Here is a 20,601-nt window from a genome sequence, read left to right on the forward strand (position 1 = left end):
ATTTGCTAAAATGCAACTCATCAACATATACAATTATCACCATTTTACCCTTATTACACAAGGGGAGGCATAGCTAACTACACAATGTCTGCAAATTAGTACACCCAAAAGGCAGCATGTATATTACCTGTATACACCATTACTATTCTATTATACCTAATTAGCACCCAGGCACTTGAAGAAGTCATATGAATGATATGATAAGGGGTGACTTCCTTGTAAAACAATGTGACATATTTATTTAAATTTGAGCAAGTGTGAAGCAAGGGAGTAACTGACTTCCTGACCATTCTGCTGTGATTTGGCTAAGATTTTCATCAAATTCAATGACATAACTTCACTACAAGCAAGGAGATCATTAGATAAGATATTGGGTTATTCCAGTTCAAATCCATACATTCCCTATAATAGATATCATGACCTTATCTCTCACAGGGGGAGGGGTTATTTTCAAATAGGGTCGCCCATTCAGGTAACCCCATTTGAAATTGACACTCCCTGTGTGTAATATTACGCATAGTGTAAACAGTGTCCACTAAATGCCTTCCCTGTGTCGTGCAGGGGGTATCTTCAATAGCAGGTGTATGGATTTCAACTGTATTCACCCATTGGCATACTAATCAAGGGATGGGGCTTAAAGGTTTAATGCTACAGATGTCTTATTTAACACCAATGTAATTACAAAATTCTATAAAACAAAAGTTTCCTTTTGCCAAACCCATTTGATTAAAATTGCAAAATAAAATTGCAAAATAAACAAAGCACCTTTACCAGCATAACACAGTAGCAAGATTTGTTTTTAATACAATATATATATAGTATAACTGCTATGGTTACCATGGTTACATGGCATATATCAACAAAAACACACAGAAAATATCAATAAGCAATAGTTGGCACATATAAGATAAATGTATTGCAATGTTTGGACACCTGATGGCTTATAAATAAGAGCACATTCAACTAAGGTTATGTAGGATTGGTGGGTATTCAAATAGAGTGGTAAAAATGATCAGGACCACCCACATATTAACTGATGCTATAATGAAAGACAGATAAAAAGATTTTATCGCGTCTGACGTCACCTGTCAATCAAATTCGAGCATGGTTTGTTTACAAGTGTTGTGATGATGACTTGCTGAACGCGGCTGTATAACCGGCCACCTTATTGTTAATTTTGCACCTTCAAACATACAAACCATCTCAAAAGTTAGGTCTTTACAGTAGGAAACTTCGCTTAGAAAAGTTGCTTTTTGCCTTGTAAAAGCCATTTTCTGCTATTCCTTTTCTCCAATCGGCTATTAACCAATCAAGGATCGTAGGGAATTTGATTGACAGTGACATCAGACGCGATTAAGTCTTTTTATCTCTGTCTTTCATTATAACAATACTGATGTGCCTAAACATCTAAAGTGAATCAAAATATAGCAAAGATGTCCAATGACTAGAATGTGATATTGCCACTCTCTCTGGTGGCAAGAAAACAAGCATGCAGCATTAAGATAAACCAAGTATGAAATAGTCAATAGTCTCAGTCATCCAGTCGTTAAAGTTTTGAATTACCGTACTGGTATGTCTTTTACTGATACCATCAGACTTCATCAGGCAACTGACCCACTGGACTGGTCATGGTCACATGAGGCCAGGCTCAAAACAAGACCCACAACTCTGCTGTGTACCTCCACCTTAAGAACACAGGTCATAAATTTGACACCAAGGAAGCAGTGATTCTTCATAAGGAGGAGCAGTGGCAGCGGAGAGGCATCACGGAAGTCATCTGGGAGAGAGTGGAGCAGCTGTCACCTAAACAAGAAATGGAGACTAAGACTATCTCTCACACCTGTAACCAGACCATCAAGAGGATCCCTAGTTGTCTTCAAGTATCCCATTTACAGCCCAGCGGGTCAGTTGCCTGATGAGACGCAACGTAGTAAGTTGTAAATGTAAGTTCTAGTAAAAGATTGAATTCAAAATACTGCAAATCAATTTTGATCAATAAGTTCAGGGAAAACAATTTTGGAATGATCATGGCACATTACATTGGTGCTAACATGTACATTACCGGTAGTTATCACAATCATATAAGTAATTAGCATGGCATATAACTACCAGAGTCATATGACAATCATGTGATCATCACAGACATGATTATCACATGACTACTGAGTACCTATTACTGTTATACACCATTTAAAATGTGAAAATTGTTCCCCTAACTGCCTAAAGCATTTTATTGTCAAAGTGGATTCCCCTAGCAACAAATGAAGCATTTCTAGCTGCAAATTTTCAGCTGAAAAAAAAAGGCTTCTGCCTTGAGTCTTAAACAATCTTTCAGCAGAAAATTGTATGAAAAATTAGAAATGCTACTTTTTGCCACAATGTGAAAACGCTAACAAGTGATTGCTCTGTTATATACCGTCTCTAACAGGTGCTTAACTGAGTGGCACAAGGAAGTCCCTCTCTACCATTCTCTCAATATACTCATTAATGGTACAATTAGCCAAGCTAGCATCCTCCTCATCCATCTTATTCTGAACAGGTGCATCTTTCCCATTGCCACCTGTTATACCATTAGCCATGCCTTGATGTGAGTTGTCTTGTGTACTGGTATACTGGTCTGAAGGGCAGACAGCGTTGAAGAATGGTAACAAATCCACTACTGATTTGATGCTGTGAGCTGTGATGAGAGGACGTCCTCTTTGGGCCTCGGCTGGTGCAGGACTAATGCCACCTTCCTGTAATCAATCAAGTATATATATATCTTAAAGGAGTATTTCGTGATCCTAGCATCCTCTTTTTATGACATTTTTCAGTACATATCCACGAAAAAAGTATATTCCCAAAATTTCAGTTGATTCCGATATTGCGCTTATGCGAGTTATGCATGATTATGTGTATTACACTGCTCCATAGACAATACGTTGTAATTTCGTTCTGGTGCACCAGAACGAAATTCAAATTTTTGATATCTTTGCTAAACTAATTAATCTGCAAGAAATATTTTGTACATAAACATTATGTAGCCAGATGTTCCAGTGATATAAAAAATCTCAACTTTTTTTGAGAAAAGTGGGGGGGTGAGGCTGTGGATCACGAAATGCCCTTTTAAGTAAGTATCAGTCATTTGTTCAAATGAAAATAGAGCTTTGTCTGCAATTACTTTTTTTTTATCTTTCCACAGTATACACCAGGTACACTGTGCTTTTATTTTATCTGCTTTTATTTTATTGGACCAGTGATCCAGCGACCGGGGTTCAATCCCCGCTGAGTCCTGATTTTTTCTCTCTTAATATTTTCATATGTCAGTTTGCTTGAGCCCCAAACACATCATTTAAATATTAATTTCTCGGGCTTGCATCATTTATTTCCTATCCTCGCATATATTAATTGTGTCTCACATTGTCTTACTCCCTGCTAGGGTGAAGCATATAGGCCGCCCCCTTCTTCATTCTTTTATTTTATCAACAGGTTACACTGCATGAATGATATAGTCATAGTAAACATTATGATATATGAAATGTATAAACCACAATGCATTTGTACTCAATAAACATGATATGATATATATTATAATTATTTTACAAAATGGAGTTCCAATGCTTGTGCCATTCATTTAAACTACTGCTAGTATATGACATACAGATGTTCTTTTAAGTGTATTGTATCTTATGCCCAAATCATCCTAGCATTCACAGTGTGCTACTAAAATATCAAATGCAGGTAGCTATTGTGAAAATCTTGGTATGGTTTGCACAATTGCTATAACACCGTTCAGTCAACATCGCATCAAAGTTGCCTTGATGTCAACTGGTTGTATTTTGACGCTAGCGACTTATCGATCAGATATCTGCAATTGATTTTCCGACAAGTGACGGAAGCTCCTTCACACACAAATGCTACGCTCCTTGCACTTGCCTAGTATGATACAAGTACAAGTTTAAATTATTATAACAATGATGTTAGCCACAGGTCTATCTGGCTCAACTGCAAGCTAATAATGCATTGTTTTATTGCTCAACCCGATGACTTACCAGTTTAAACCTTGCCCTGAGTAATTTAGCTGCTCTGGCTATGTGTGGTACAAACTGTGTCTCAGAATCTCTCTTGCTGGTTTCACCTATGAACGCCCATTTGTATCTGTAAAAGATAAAACACCATGAATTAACAGTCACATTCCAGGATGTTAGTAATACTCCATCAACTCTAGTGGATCCTAAAAGCATTACTCGGAGGATTACACATTTAGGGGATATATGAATTGCTTAGGGAATAAAGCAAAAGATCGATGATGTCCTATAAACGTAACTAGTTTGATTCATAGCTGACCTCCCTCCCCGTCTGTAACAAAACCAGGAGTGGGTCAAAATATCATTAATGTTTTATTTATGAGCATAGTGTCGTTAGGCAGGAATAACCTTCAATGTACTTGTGGTCCTTGAACATGTTTAAAACAAAACTGCCAAGAGATTACATAGGAGGTTTTGTTTTAAACATGTTCAGGGGCCAATGACACATAGGAGGTTTATCCTATCCAACGAAGATAGGAGAAACTTAATCAACATTTTAACCCCCCCCTAATGAAACTTACAGGACGTCATCAATCTTTTAGTTTATTCCCTTACTGACCTTTGAGATTGACAGGGGGTCCTAACTAAAAGCTAAAAGGGAGGGTGGTTGCTTGTCCAATTGTGTAAACTCTAACACTTAACCCCAAGTGTTGATATGTGTAAAAAGAGATAGGGATATACACCGATTCGACTACGCCATTACCCCGACGTAAAACTGCGGTGTCTCAAGGTTGGGGTTCCATCAATTACTTGTTAGTGTGCTATACAGAATTGTACACAACAGTGATTTTCAATAAACGATCATGAATTGATTGAACAAATTAAATCTCCTGCACTGGTATATCTGTGGTTCCGTCAATAGAGGGCCAAATACAGTAAATACTTCTCGGATGTGTATATGGAATTCAACAAGAGTAGCCCAATGAATTAAAACTTACACTTGAAACTGTGGTATATCATCAGATGGTAAACACAGAGCCAAATCCAGCAGCTTACAAGCAGCCAGATAGAGTCCTAACCATGACCTGGGTATAGATGACAAGCCTTTTGGTGAATTGCTATTGCCCAGGAAGAAGTTGGCAATATCAGAACTGGCAACTCTTTTGAAAGCTGATCTCTTGGATGTGTCTGGCATTACATTGAGTGCTGCCAGTTGTTCCTCTAAGTACAGGAATACTTGGACCTGGAGTAGGAAAGTAAGAGTACATTGGTTTTAATACTATGTAGACAGCTAAATTTAGGGAACCAAGGTATGCCTGCATGTCATATAGCTCATATAGGGGATACCATTATTTTAATACTCTGCGTGTAGCCATAGGCTTCAACATAAAAGGTACAAGTTTTGAGATATTTTCTCAAAATATCAAGAGCTATCTCAAGAACCACTGAACCAATACATGGCTTGTTTGTACTCATTTTTTTCATATTGATTCCAAATATGGTCATAAAAATTTACAATTCTGAAATTTTTGAATTCCAAAATTTTTTTGAAACTTTTCGTCTGCAGACGTCACCCGCATGGAGAGAGTTAAGCAGGATAACACAGCTTTAAGGCCAAGTTTTTCTACCCAAAAATGTTGCCATATGTGACATGATCAAGAGGAATGAGTCTAATGTTTTCTAATATTCAGTTTGGGTTATATGAAAAAAAAAAGCTCAACTAACAACTACTTCATTCACCTGCACCCATTGGCAGTGAAACATTTTACACATTTTATTTAGTTTTGATATAAATGAGGAATCCAAAGTAATTAAGGTCCAATTAAAGTGAAGTCAATGATAATAGATTTGGATTGGAGACTTTCCAGTATATTCAAATCATTGTCAGCAAATGCCAGGGAGTCAAGAGAAGCAAAACAATTGCAACTACACTTAAAGCCCAGATTCAGGGGTAAAAGTCAATGCAAGGGCATGTAACCCATGCACACTTACCATTTCTGATATCAATGTAGGCCATAAGCCAGTCAAATGATGTGGTGATATTCTAAGTAGTAGAACCCTGAAGCACAAAAACACCTGTTCATGTACAGATGGCACCTGAGCCAATCTCAAACTCTCTGCTAATCTCTCCTGTATATCTGGTAAGGCACGTACATACTGGTCTACTTGACTACAGTATAGTGTGAAGCTGAGACGCTTTAACAGCTGGGCTCGTTGGTCCATTTCTGCCTCACGACTTGCAAACGGGTTCAGTGAGGTGTTCTGGAATGCAGCAACTCGAGCTGTGGAAATGGTTAGAAATTATTTACTTGAGGATCATTCATGCTCCAAAGGGTTATTCCATTTGAAATTCACACTACCTGTGGAAGATTTGGAAACATGTTCCACAGAGGGAGTATGAAATTTAAACAGAATTAGCACATTGGGCAGCTCCATTTGAATTTCACCCACCCTCTAAGAGAGCTTCAACCTGAATCTTCCACAGAGGGAACATGAGTTTCAAATGGAGCTGCCTATGTGCTAAATATATTTGAAATTCATACTCCCTCTGGAACATTTTTCCAAAATCTTCCACAGGGGTAGTGTGAATTTCAAATGGAATAGCCCAATGCATGCTCTAACTGCAGAGAATGACAAAGAAAGAAAATTTCTTTTGAGAGAAAACTGTTTATGATGAAAACCAATTCAAGTAAACTTACCCATTAAGTCTCTAAATGTGGTCTTGTCATGAGTCATCAAGTTATCAACTATTGTTCTCCACCTGTTACACAACCAACAACACATAAATCACAAAATTGTAGATAATACTAATGATAATGAACTATAACAGCCATTCCCAAACTGTAGTTCACGACCCAATTGGGGTCTATACTTTGGTTCCCCTCAAGTTCTGTAGTGATGTCAATGCTTTTTTGTAGTGGTGCAAAATGAACTGCCCTTGCACACAAGCATGTTTGCGTTGCACCATTAACTTTACACATGCGATTCTATACTGTAACCACGAAATTCATAAATATGTCACTACCGAACTTAGGGTGAGCCAAAGCATTGGGAAACACAATCTTAACACAAATGGCTATGTAAGAAAATAAATAACACATCGGCCAAATTAGCAGCAATAGAGACTGGCATTGGATTACCATTCAGATATTCGGTCATGTGAATGGAGGATTGTAACCAATGAAGATAGTGTGACGCCCGCAAGCTATTTTGCATCTCAACATACTTTTTAAGCTAATAATAGCACACATTATCCATTAGACGATGAAAAAAAGAAACCCTGTTCTACGGGCGGACAGACCTTTCAAGTAGGGTCGGTCGGTCGGCCTTTTTTTTTTTCTCCGGAAATGACCTAAAAAAATCACCAAAATCCATAAATAATTTGCAATGAGAAAATACAAAAAAAAAGAAATTTATTCCTGAAATTTGGGTCGGCATTCATTTGTACAGGAAATTTTTTTTCCCAATTTTTTTCCAAAATCTGGGTCGGTCGGGCCGTAGAACAGGGTTTTATTTTTACGTCGCTTTAGCTTACAACTTACCCTCTTATTGAAGTAGCATCCATCTGAAAGAAAGCTGAGTCCAGCAACAAATCAAAGGCATCTCTCTTCCATGCTCTTCTGGTATACTGGAAGTCACTCAGATTGGATACAAGAGCTGTACAGGCACGGTAGCTTGGCATGTTGGGTGCACTGAAAGAGACATGAACAGTATTCAAAGTTTTGTCAGTTGAATAGACACAATTATCAAAGAGACAGGAAGATTATTCATAACGTTTTGTCACTTGATGGCTTGTTAGACGACAACATTGGGAATTTTACCTGATTTGGTTTCATTTAATGTGACATCTATAGAGTGTTGCCATCGACAGGTAATTATTGGTGTCAACTTATATTTTGATCATCAACAAGTGCAATATAAGTGTTCATCACACACAAGTTTAACCCAAAAGATTTAGCTATCTCTCTGAGGATAACCTGAGGCATCAGCTGGTGCATTTTTCCTTAAATATAAACACCTACACTTCCTCATTTGAAAGGCAAATATTTCACGATGTCAGCAAATCACTTAATGCTTCAACATATAAAAGGCTCAAGTTTTGAAATATTTTCTCAAAATATAAGCTGAAATCACAACAATATCTATTACATACCTATGGTTTTTGAGGTAGGGTGTCACATTGTGCATAATAGCTGTCAAAAGAGGAACCACTTTGTCCTTTTCATCACTCTGATAGATTAAATCCAACATCTGGGATAGGAGCTGAAAAAATAACAATACCACAAGAAGTCACTATTATGTTTGTGTAACATAACAAACCATTACTATGGAACTGAGCAACTTTATTATTACCAAGGTTCTTGTATAGGTCAAGGGTGGATGCAGGGAGCACCACCTCCTCTAAAACAAATGGATTCATTTTCTTGGGCTCCCCTAAATGGTCTATAGAGTTACATTTGCTGTAAAACATATGGAGGATCGAATCAAGCTTGCAAATTGTTCAACAGTGTGCCCCTTTCAAAATCCTGTATCTCCCCTAGCATAGGTAACCCCCAGGACCCCACTACCATATGGAATACCTACCTGTGATAGAAGGGTAAGTGCATGTACACTATACTGTGAATATGACCTGGTAATGGCTGCACTGGTTTGAGGACTAGCAGGCTGCTTGGGATTACCCCTACCACCCCATAGGTTATGTTAGCATAGGTTACCCCCACCACCCCACTACCATGGAATACCTACCTCTGATAGAAGAGTAAGAGCATGTACACTGTACTGTGAATATGATCTGGTAATAGCTGCACTGGTTTGAGGACTAGCAGGCTGCTCGGGATTAGCGATTGCCGTCACTTCTGTAGGAGAGTCTGCTCCTCCTTGAGGGGAATCCGAAGCTGTGCATGGAAAATAAAATATACAAAATAAAGGCATGTTCAGCAAAAATTGAATGAATCAGATTGGGAGAACTCTGGGAGAAACCGCCATGTTGTGAAGCAGCTACCTAAAACTTAGACTCATGATTGCGAGATAGCTTGAGATTGTGGGTTTGACCTTTGACCCTGCAGGCACAACATGATGTGCACTTAGGCAAGGCTTATGGTAAGGTAACAGACTTGCTGTGGAAGAGGTGTAGTGATCCCCCTCCAGCAAGAAACATTACATGGGGGAGTCTGGCCCAAGTCGATTTGAAAGAGAGATGGACACTCTGGCATGTGAACACAAGTTTGTCTGCCTTTTTTTTTTTTTGATGGTAGAAAGGAAATAGTCCACCCCTGTGTTGATTTTCCAGTGTGCAACACTTTGTAATGCTTGTCTGTTAAAACCATACTGCAACATTTGCTGACAAAAACGCTCGCTTTTTTCCTGATTTTTACTCAGAGGATGTATGACATTCAAATGGAGCTGCCTAAGGTGTTAATTCCATTTGAAATTTATACTCCCTCTGTGGAAGATATTTCCAAAATCTTCCACACGGGGAGTGTGGAATTGCCCAATATGGCTTTAAGATACTAATCGTTGTTTGATTTTAGGCTTCTCCTGAAGAATGGACTGTGGAGACTATTTTAGTCTCGTTAAAGCTTTATGTCTATACAATATGATCCTGTCTGATGAGTAACACTCCTGTAAGAGTTTCCTCTGTTTTCCATTTCAATTCATAAATTGGAAAGATGCAGCAATAAAACAATAATCATTTTGCAATATTTTCTTATTTTAAGGAATACAGTCTCACCATCAGACTCTGCTATCTGCTCTTCCTGTATCTTTACAGAGACATTTCGTCTGAGCCATGTAGTCTGTTCCAGAGATGATCCAGCAATCAGATTGCATGCCTCGATTAGACGCTGACAGATTTCTTGAAGCTCACGTTGCTCCTTGCGCTCATCAAATGGCGATAGCTTATGGATGATTTCATTCATGATTCTGGGTGCAAAAAAGATAAACAAATTGCTCATTAACCATTTACATGATCTAGGAATCAGATTGCATGCCTCGAATTAGACGATGACGAGATTTCTTGTAACTCAAATTGTTCACTATGGTCATCAAACTGCAACAGCTTATGGATGATTTCATTCATGATTCTCTTGGTAAAAAACAGCTAGTGCAATCTATCGGGCAGAAATTAACTAAATTTCCAGTGTGCAACTTCATGCCTTCTCTGTGTTTTAATGGTGTTTTGATTCCTGTAAAGTAGGATTTTTAAAATCAAATATCTGCCTTGCTAACATTGCGTATCTTTGTTTGTATCGTGTCTACTACATGACCTACAATCCCGGTCATAATTGTTAGAACACTTTAACTTGGGTACTTCAAATATGCCCCCCCCCCATTTCCCCCGATCAATGTTGGTAGTTGGTTGTTTTTTTTTGGTCATGCACCCCTAGAAACATCCAACATTATTGGTGGGGCAGGGGAGGGTTGTATTAGTAGGGAAGGCTTCAGACTCCACAACAAAGGAAGCAAACTTTTAATATGTCAAGTATAACAGAAATACGGTTTCAAACAGTCCTACTTTGACACAAGTGTTCTAACTATTTATGACCGGGATTGTAGATAAACGTCAAAATTAGAAGAACACAAATCAATGATTAGTATCAAGTATATACAATAATTAATATGCATTAAAATAAGAATACTTAGGTGATCTTGTGCCTCAATATGAGGTAGAATATACACCATCTAACCATGTGTTACAATTGCCCAACACACTTTTAAATTCAGTGTCATGTATACCAGTCTTGTTTTAACCCCATGGTGGATTACTGGGTTATGGGATAAATATTATTGAAAATTTGATCTGTGTAATAACACACTTTAATCAGGAAGAGTCAAGCTCTGCTAGCTAATAACATATTATTTTCAACCTAGCTGCAAACTATACCTGCTATTGATGTACTGCTTAAAACTGAAATATAACCCAAGATTTCATTTGTGACATGATCATGGGGAATAAGTCACATGTCGACCCTGGTCGAAAATGAGTTTTATATAGGTGCCTAAAGAGAACATTTAAAGCTTTCAGAAACTGAAAACCCCATGTTGATACGACTTTCCTTTGCGAAGTTACGTCAATTTATCAATTGCTAAAAACAACGTAAAACAAACGTTTTGAACACTTTTTTTGTCAATATCTCAAAATCAATATTAGCGACATGCGACTCATTTCCCTTGATCGTGTCACATTTGTGTAACAGTTTGATTATTCTTTTTGTAGATTTCGATATTTCCATATTTGACTCTTTAACCCCATGAGAACTACCTGCCGATTTGGCCAAAATGAATATTGTGTCCAATTTTGAACCAATCAAGGAGGGTATTAATAAAATCATCTGCAAATAGTTTAAAGCGAATATTTTAAAGCCTAGTCATAATTGGCAACTGAAATGAGCATTTCAAGTTACCAACCAATCAGAAATGCTGTCAGATGACTAGTAGTGTCCAGGGGGTTAAAGATTAAACCACTCTATGTTGCCATTTGTTGGTTTTCTTTCCATAATACGATAAGACAACAACAGAGCACTGTGACAGACACTACTACCGGTGGGATGGACCTGACAAGGACCCAGCTGTATCATTCTTTTGTTTAGCAGGCGGTGATGGAAGCGATATCGCCAATTTTGAGGTCGCCATTGGATTAATACATAATCATGAAATCTTCATAAACAATTCTAAATTTGTTATGTGGTGTCAAAGCAAAATTATCTTACTCTAAAACCGTGGGTACGACCGTGTACCACACTGCAAGTATGTTAATTTTCCATTTGTAATTGCTAACCGTGTATTTTGAATGGGGCTGTCAGCCCTGTATCTTCGCCAGCCTTGTACGTCACGTGTTGCGCTTCCTATGCCGCCTGTTGTTTAGTGTAACATGGGTGATAGAATGCAGTTTATAAACTGCATTCTATCACCCATATTACACTAAACAATTTACAAAAGAATGATATAAGTTTCCAACACAATACAATATAACATTGATATTTAAGCGGGCGGGGGAGGGAGTCATTAGTAACTACTGTCTCAACCAGTACCCCCTGGGCCCTCTAGCAATCCCTCTTTTTGGCAGCATTCAAATCATTTTATGCTTGCATGAAATTCAAAATTGTGCTAACCACCTTATTGTCAAGAAAAGAAAGCAATGAACATATTACACACAGACCCTAGAAGGAATCAGCTCTTCACTCTTTATTTTGTCAGTGTTAAATTCCTCAATTAGATTAGTGGGTGGGTACAACTTTGACAGACTCCAATGTGGAGATAATGTGGTTGCTAAGATCCATGTCTACTTTTCCATTATTCAGTACAGGTTTCAGATCCTGTATACAATTTAGTGCTCTAGATCATTTAATGGTATCTTAGCCTATGCATCATGGAGAGAATATGTCCCACAAGCAAATTATTTAATGGTGGCCATTTTGAATACGCCCTTTAGCACAGGCTCAAAAGTCCGATGCGAATCCGCAAAACGATTCACGCAAAGATTCCCGTAAAACATCAACTGGGCGAATCCATATGGATTCGCGTAATGCATTGGCAGTTTACAGAAGACAAAAATATGTATTAAGTTTGACTCTTGGTTTGACTATTTATACTTCATTTTTTAAGCAACTGAACCCCAAAAACTACAAATTATAATTTATTAACGCTTCAGGACCACAATGCAATTATTATGCTAATTAGTCGCATTTAAGCTGAAAATGTTCAGGTTTTTTATATGGATACATAAAGGGGACAATAATTGCCATTGTATGTTAGTTTGAACAAAATCCATATCCTAAACCAATCGATACCCCCGTTAAATAACTGTATATTCCTTTAATTCTAACATCAAGAACTTTGCTAAAAAGTTTAAACTTTAAATTGATGACTTTTCATTATGGCATGTCTGCTTGTCCAGGGCCCAACCATTTTCGCAAATTCACTTTCTCCACCCAATTTAATTTGTCTATGCAATTACATTTTTCTCCGTACAATTTATATTACAACCAAGTTTCAGCAAAATACTTTCGGTCATTTTGCTTACGACAAATGAAAGGACAGAATAATCTGAACATGGATCCTGGAAAGAAATTGGGCTATATATATTTATATTTTCTTATTTTTTCAGCACAATATGCAATTTGTCTGGGCAATTTGCAATTTCATTCTGCACAAATTGCTTGGCACTGGTTGGTTCAAGAAGTCAATTGAAACCTGAACCAGAAAACTGTAATCACCACCTCACAACTTGTAACCAATTATACTTTAATGGACAATGATGTTGATCAACAAAATAGACAAGAGAATTATGACCGACATGTTATCATTATAGCAGAGTCGATTACAATCTCTGTTTTGAAATTGGTGTTACATGTAATATAATATGATGCTTCCTCCCATGTCCCTCAAAATGGCATTAGCTTAATTAATAGTCTTTGCAATATGCACTGTTGAGCCTTATATGAAGTTATCATTTTATCATATTTAATTTTTCTTCCCATTCTGGGTAACAGGGTGAATTGAATAGGGTCAACATTGACATTTTGTGACCAAGGTAACGAAACACCTGAGATATGGCAAACTATTATCTTTTAAAATGATGTTCCGAGCAGAAAAATTGAGACAATTTTGATCAAAATCATGCCCTAGTATTCATCAGTAAAGCATTGCAACAATCCACACGTTTTAAATTAACAATTGAATAAACTTTTTAAAATGCACCAAACTTCATATACTGTTATCTTTATCAATTTAGAGTGGTTGGTAGCAAATTTGGTATCAAATTGGAGCTAACAGAATTCTGCACACAACCTTATCAATCAAATTTTCATAAAAAGGTCAGGTTTTGGTGTAGGACAGCTAACGCAAGTGATGACTTTCTTTACGCTCACTTCGTGGTAGCAGGTCACATATATCACATGGGCTGCATGCATGTGCAGTGGCTTTGCTTTGTAAGATTTTATAGAGTAAGGGTTAATAGGTTCTAAATGTTTTACATTGTATTACGCTATGTTATAGTATACTGCGCCAATAAAGTATCCTTACACTTGGAAAAATAAACACAATTTCCAAACTGAACAATATTGGGGTAAATTTGGTTTTTTTAATAGATGCACTATATCTAATCCTGCACATTATGACACCACATTGAAGTTACACGCATTTGATTAGAGGAATGTCCAGTTTTAAAAGTGACAAACGGGCCTATTCAAAACACTACAGACTAGACATCTGGTTTGAGAGTGGTGAATGGCTAATTTATGCGTTTTGCTTTAATTTAAAACAAAAGGAACAAAAGAAAACTGAAACAAAAGAACTGACAAATAAAATGAAAGTTATGAAAAGTACAGAGAAGTAAAAACCGAAATAAAAACTGCTTTAAATAACGCTTCATTGAAGAAACCGTGTTGTCTCTTCGTTGCGCTTGTTGGAATCTTTTTGCGCCTTGTATAGGCCAGTTTGTCACTTTTAAAACTGGACCTCCATCTATTCAATTGCTTGTAACTGTTCTTCGGGAGGTCACATTGGATTCAATGTGGTGTCATAATGTGCAGGATTAGATAGTGCATCTATTAAAAAACAAATTTACCCCTAATATTGCTCAGTTTTGAAATTGTGATTATTTTTCCAAGTGTAAGGATACTTTATTGGCGCAGTATATGTTGCACTACGTAATATTGCATTGAATTACATTGCATTGAATTACATGCAGTTTCTAATATAGGCACGGTTTGATTGGTCAATTGTCATCCATTATTTTAAATGTATACCTTTTGAATCACCAACTAGCATGACACAATTTACACAGGTATGGACAGGGAATAATCAAATTGGGAAATGACAGTGGGCTTCAGTGGTACTACAGATATGCAAGCCGCTATTACGTATCCTAGAACAACCAGCAGCAAATGTCATGCAAGAACGCGTACTGTACGCTCTACTAATCGTACCTGTTTGGTGCTATAACGGACGCACAATTAGCACCCCAGTACCCTGATGACAGCGCTCATGTCAATTGTTTTTGCGATTCACTGTGGTTTCTTTTCAGGCTCAGTAGCATGCAACTTGGCTGGTCCACATTTAACAGCCTTGGTATGGATATATATTCTATAATCTGTGGATACAAGTAGGTTCTCCACCTCTATTTCCCTTTCAATCAAACTATCCTGGGGGAAAGGAATAGTGAAAGGCTTGCAGTACATGAGTACGTGTAGTGGGTGAACAATGCATCTTATACCAAAATTTGAACATAGTGTGGACAGAGGCGACCTGGGCGCAAGTAGCCCCTCCCCCTCCTGGTTCCAAATGCTGGGACAAAAAGGCTCTAAATATTGGGGGAAATGATACCGGAACAAAATTGGCTGCTGGTGACACTGGAATAAATAAACTAGTTACTATAAATGGAAGTTTGAGAATTTTTTTGCCCGTACCCCCGCCCCCCATTTTAGATTCTTGGGCGACCTGACAAAAAAAAAATATGGGTCAACATTCAACAATTTTAGTCAGCAAACAATATTTTGTCTGTCATCAGGACGATTTGGAAATTTGGTGGTCACAGTACACCTCTAAACGCAAGCAATAAACAACAAACAAATGACATTTTAAATATAGGTGTAAATTTTACTGAACTACTTCTTAGTTATGATGAAAAGAATGTGCCCATTACTTTCTGAACACTTTCTGTACGATGTACAATGGCTAAAGCCAGGGAGATAAAAAGCAAGCAATAAACAACAAACAAATGACATTTTAAATATAGGTGTAAATTTTATTGAACTACCGGTACTTCGGAGTTATGATGAAAAGAATGTGCCCATTACTTTCTGAACACTTTCTGTACAATGTACAATGGCTAAAGCCAGGGGGATAAAAAGCAAGCAATAAACAACAAACAAATGACATTTTAAATATAGGTGTAAATTTTATTGAACTACTTCAGAGTTATGATGAAAAGAAATGTGCCCACTACCTTGGGAACACTCTGTATAATGTACGAGGGGGTATCCAAAAGTCTTTGACATCACCCAGAAGTAAAAGAGCTATATTGATGAAATTTTGTCAGTGTAATCACTGGTCCTTATGTACATTATGGTCCAAAAATGGTCTCATAAGTATGTTTACTTTCTTTATAGGTGGCGCTAGATGGGCAGTAGGCGCATAACCTTTTCATGATAAGATCCTCCACTTTCTTGAGTTTCTTCACTGTGGCGCACCATCCATAAGGGATGGACGCCCACTTCTTGGCTCATCTGTGAGGGACATGTGGCCAGTTTGGAAATTCCTTTTTCAAAAAGCAACAGTGCCATATGATGGGCAATCATCATCGTAGATAGCTTTCATTTCATCACAGATTTTCTGAGCATTGTATTATAGGCCTAACCCTTCAAATGCAGGAACCTTAATCACGCTACGTTCCTCAATTTTCACCATCTTGCAGGTTATGCGCCTACTGCCCATCTAACGCCACCTATAAAGAAAGTAAACATACTTATGAGACCATTTTTGGACCATAATGTACATAAGGACCAGTGATGACACTGACAAAATTTCATCAATATAGCTCTTTCACTTCTGGGTGATGTCAAAAACTTTTGGATACCCCCTCGTACACAGGCCTGTCAATATCATAGATTCCAATGGGTATCATTATCTCTTGATTGCCCTGAGCGGAATATTTTCTTGCCTCTTTCTTTTGTTCTTGCTCAAAATAAATGAAACCAAAGTATATAGGAATGGATTAATTGAGGAATTGATTGGTAAGACAAATGTTGCTATCCAGACGTAGGCAACTGGGTCAACTTCTACTGCCCCAGCTTGGACTAGAATAGACAATATGCCTACTGAAATCCAGCAACAAAAATCTGTAAAGACTATGAGAAAACATTTCATAGCCATTCTGATTTCTTCATCTGTATTGGGGGAACGACCAGCTTTTCTAGCTGTTTGCCTGGCAGAAATTAAAATAGCTAGATAACAGTAACCTACAACCAAAAAAACATCCCAGATTAAGGATTGTGAACACAGCAATTGAAAAATACATAGCTGCCCTACTCCCAGTGTACACAGCCTGGGACTCTGTTATTATTTGATTCCCCCATCCAGTGAATTTCATTTTTGATGTTTCATTTGTACTGTGAGACCGATGTCTTGAAATCGGTAGCCCTACGCAAATTTCTGAAACAGCATAAATATCTAAATTGCCTTGTGATAATGCAAATGTTGCAATGCTTATGCCTAATGCTACAAACCACAGCAGGGCAACCAGAACACGGGAAAGTTTAGTGCTTATTTGATACCTGAATGTGTACTTCACCCCCAGAAACCTGTCAATGGTGATCAGTGTTATGAAGAAAGCTGATGCCTCACTGGATAATACAGACAAGGCACCAGCTATTCTACACAACATACTAGATCTCCACAATTCAGAAAATGATGGGAAATAATGTGTGTAATATATGTCTGCTGAAACTAATATGATCAGATATATACCCATACAGAAATCAGATATTGACAGATTTGTGATCAGCAAGGATTGGACCTTATTACTTTGCTGTTTATGCTTGTATTTAATGTACAAGACCAATATATTTCCAATCAAAGAGAGAGCACCTACAAACCATACAGCTATGCGAAGACCATTATATGGCAACAAACGTTTACATGTCAGAAATGGGGATGGAGCTCTGTCACATATACAGTTAGCTGATGTAAAACAACAGATAGAAGGGTCACTTACAATTAAATCTACAGTTTCATTCAACCCTGCAAATATATTGGGCTCAAACCACAAAACTGGATTGTCAGTCAAGTCAATTCTTTTCAAATGGAGACAATGAATAAACAGTTTAGTAGGAATGTGAACCAAGTTATTTACTGACAGGTCCAGATATAACAGCTGGCTCAGGTTGTGGAAAATATCTTGTGGAAGGAATTGCAATCGGTTGTGATCAATATCAAGATATCTGAGTTCAGTTTGATTTTGAAATGTGCCAGAATGTAATGTAGAAAGATCATTTTGTGACAATGACAGATGGAAAAGGTCAAAAGCATCACGCAAAAAGTCGAAGGCATATGTGCTATTTAGAACATAAATGGTCAATTTGCTGCAGAATTCACCGAATACACCTGGAGGTATCTCAGTAAGACGATTGTTTGAAATGTTCAATCCATACAATCTTGGCAGGTTGCTGAATACACCAGGCACTATCTCAGCTATGTCATTGCCTGAAAGGTCTAATCCTTCTAAGCGTGTCAGGTTGCTCAATGTGCCAGGTATTGCCTCAGTAAGGTGGTTGTTTGAAAGGTCTAAGGCCTCCATACTTATCAAGCTGCTGAAAACACCAGGTATGATCTCTCTTAGAGAATTGTTTGAAAGCCGTAACTCAATCAGGCATGTCAATTCACTGAACACACCAGGCACTATGGCAGTCAAATTATTGTTTGAAAGGAACAACCACATCAAGCTTGGCAAGTTGCTGAATGCACCAGGCGCTATGTCAGTTAGATGATTATTTGAAAGGTATAAATCATTCAAGCTTGGCAAGTTGATGAATGCACCAGGCGCTATGTCAGTCAGGTGATTGTATGAAAGGTATAACTCATTCAAGCTTGTCAGGTTGATGAATGCACCAGGCACTATGTCAGTTAGGTGATTGTTTGAAAGGTTTAACAGCATCAAGCTTGTCAAGTTGCTGAATGCACCAGGCACTATGTCAGTTAGGTGATTGTTTGAAAGGTATAACTCATTCAAGCTTGTCATGTTGATGAATGCACCAGGCGCTATGTCAGTCAGGTGATTGTTTGAAAGGTTTAACAGCATCAAGCTTGTCAAGTTGCTGAATGCACCAGGCGCTATGTCAGTTAGATGATTATTTGAAAGGTATAACTCATTCAAGCTTGTCAACTCACTGAACACACCTGCCGCTATGTCAGTAAGATCATTATCTTGTAGGAATAGGAACCTCATATTGGTTAACCCATCAAAAGCTCCTTGCTCAATGTACCGTAGGCTGATATTATTTAGATGTAATCCATTTAATATATCAGCAAACAGAGAGAATGTTTTTGGTTTGACACCATGCAATGTGGTGTCAGCCCAGCTCAGATAGCTCACAATGTATGGGTATGGGATTGTAGTCTCAGCTATGTCTCCATTAGTACAGTTGCTTGATACTGTGTAGTTACCAAGGATACAGGTGCAGTCTATGGGACAGCGGATGTGACATTTTATACCATTACCACCTGGTGCATAGAATTCATACCACCACCACCAGTTGGTAATATCCTCCTCTTCACATGTTATGGATACGTGCTCTTGATGATTATCAGCAACAGTTACGCTATAAAGTACCAAAACAACTATCAGCAGTGCTGAGATATTGTAATAACCATACCCAGCCATGGTGGGAATGACTGTCGGTTAAGTTGCTCTCACAATATGTAATGTCCACTCACTACTAGTAACACTGCTCCTCTCACAACAAAGGCTGACTGCGACACAAAGGTGTGGCAACCAAAGCTTATATACAGTAATTGGCATACTCTGTCAAACCCTGAAGTAAGAAGTAATTTCACACTGGTAACTTTTGCATTAAACAAGAATCCTCTCAATTAACCTCTTGTACATACATGTGGCAACACTACTCCTCTCACAATAAAGACTCAGTGTAATACAGCTGGAGCAATCAGTGTATAGTAAATCAGTTTTTGCCTGTGCTGTGTGGTTCAAGTTTTAAAGGAACATTCAGAGATCCTGATCATCATCCCTCAATCCCAAACTATACTATCCCCACTATTTATTCCTTGACCTTTTCAAACAATTTGTTTTTGCAGAAGTGGGAATCATAAAATTTTCAACCAGGATAGGGGGTCATAACAAATCTACTCTGGCCACCTACCTATTGACCCCCTCCGAAGAAAATTACATATCTACTGCTTTAATGTGATTTTATTTTACTTTACACATCAGACAAGACAGTGTATAGCAACATATTATATTACGCTACAACCTTTCTTCTGTGTGATGATAATAAACAGAGTATACATTACACGAGTTTTTAGTTCATATATTTAAGAAACTAATCCTTTGTTTAGATACAGTAACACCAGTGTTTATCAATGCTGTAACCGTATACAGGTACTGTCATGAGCGGAAATGAATCAATGATTTATAGTCTTTGCCACTATTCTAGTATCATCCATGAACCCTCTCCACACGGGTGTCGACTCATGATGACAAGTTTCAAACTTTGTTTTAAAAATTAAAATATTTCAGAAATGTTAATTTTCATGACCATATTTGGAATCAGCATGTAAAATGCATTAAAATGAGTACAAACAAGCCGAGTAGTGGTTCAGTGGTTCTTGAGATAGCTCTTGATATTTTGAGAAAATATCTCAAAACTTGTGACTTTTTATGTTCAAACCTATGGCTAGCATGCAGAGCATTTAAGTGATGCTGATATTCTGTATAAATTAGTTTACCTAATTAACTGCCATACTATAGTTTGATCAGCTTGCAATCGGCGGGTTTTATAACGTGGGTCTACTTTTTGGCAGAGTGGTAAAAGCCTAACAATTCCCGCAGATTACGAGCTGATCAAATTATATCTGATTA

At 37.7% G+C, this 20,601-nt stretch overlaps 1 protein-coding gene across 1 annotated transcript in view; it reads right to left on the reverse strand.

Moving 5' to 3' along the window:
- Positions 1-2,042: 2,042 nt before the first annotated feature.
- The window catches only part of LOC140156678 (protein DOP1A-like), a 97,346-nt gene continuing 78,787 nt past the window's right edge, over positions 2,043-20,601 (reverse strand). Inside the window, 9 exon segments of the mRNA XM_072179616.1 lie at positions 2,043-2,735; positions 4,032-4,137; positions 5,006-5,250; positions 6,000-6,289; positions 6,707-6,768; positions 7,550-7,699; positions 8,161-8,270; positions 8,754-8,902; positions 9,739-9,929. Of these exon segments, the coding sequence (XP_072035717.1) occupies positions 2,433-2,735; positions 4,032-4,137; positions 5,006-5,250; positions 6,000-6,289; positions 6,707-6,768; positions 7,550-7,699; positions 8,161-8,270; positions 8,754-8,902; positions 9,739-9,929 (1,606 nt within the window). The 3' untranslated portion in view covers positions 2,043-2,432.

This window comes from Amphiura filiformis, chromosome 7, assembly GCF_039555335.1.
Source record: "Amphiura filiformis chromosome 7, Afil_fr2py, whole genome shotgun sequence".
Classification (NCBI taxonomy): Eukaryota; Metazoa; Echinodermata; class Ophiuroidea; order Amphilepidida; family Amphiuridae; genus Amphiura; species Amphiura filiformis.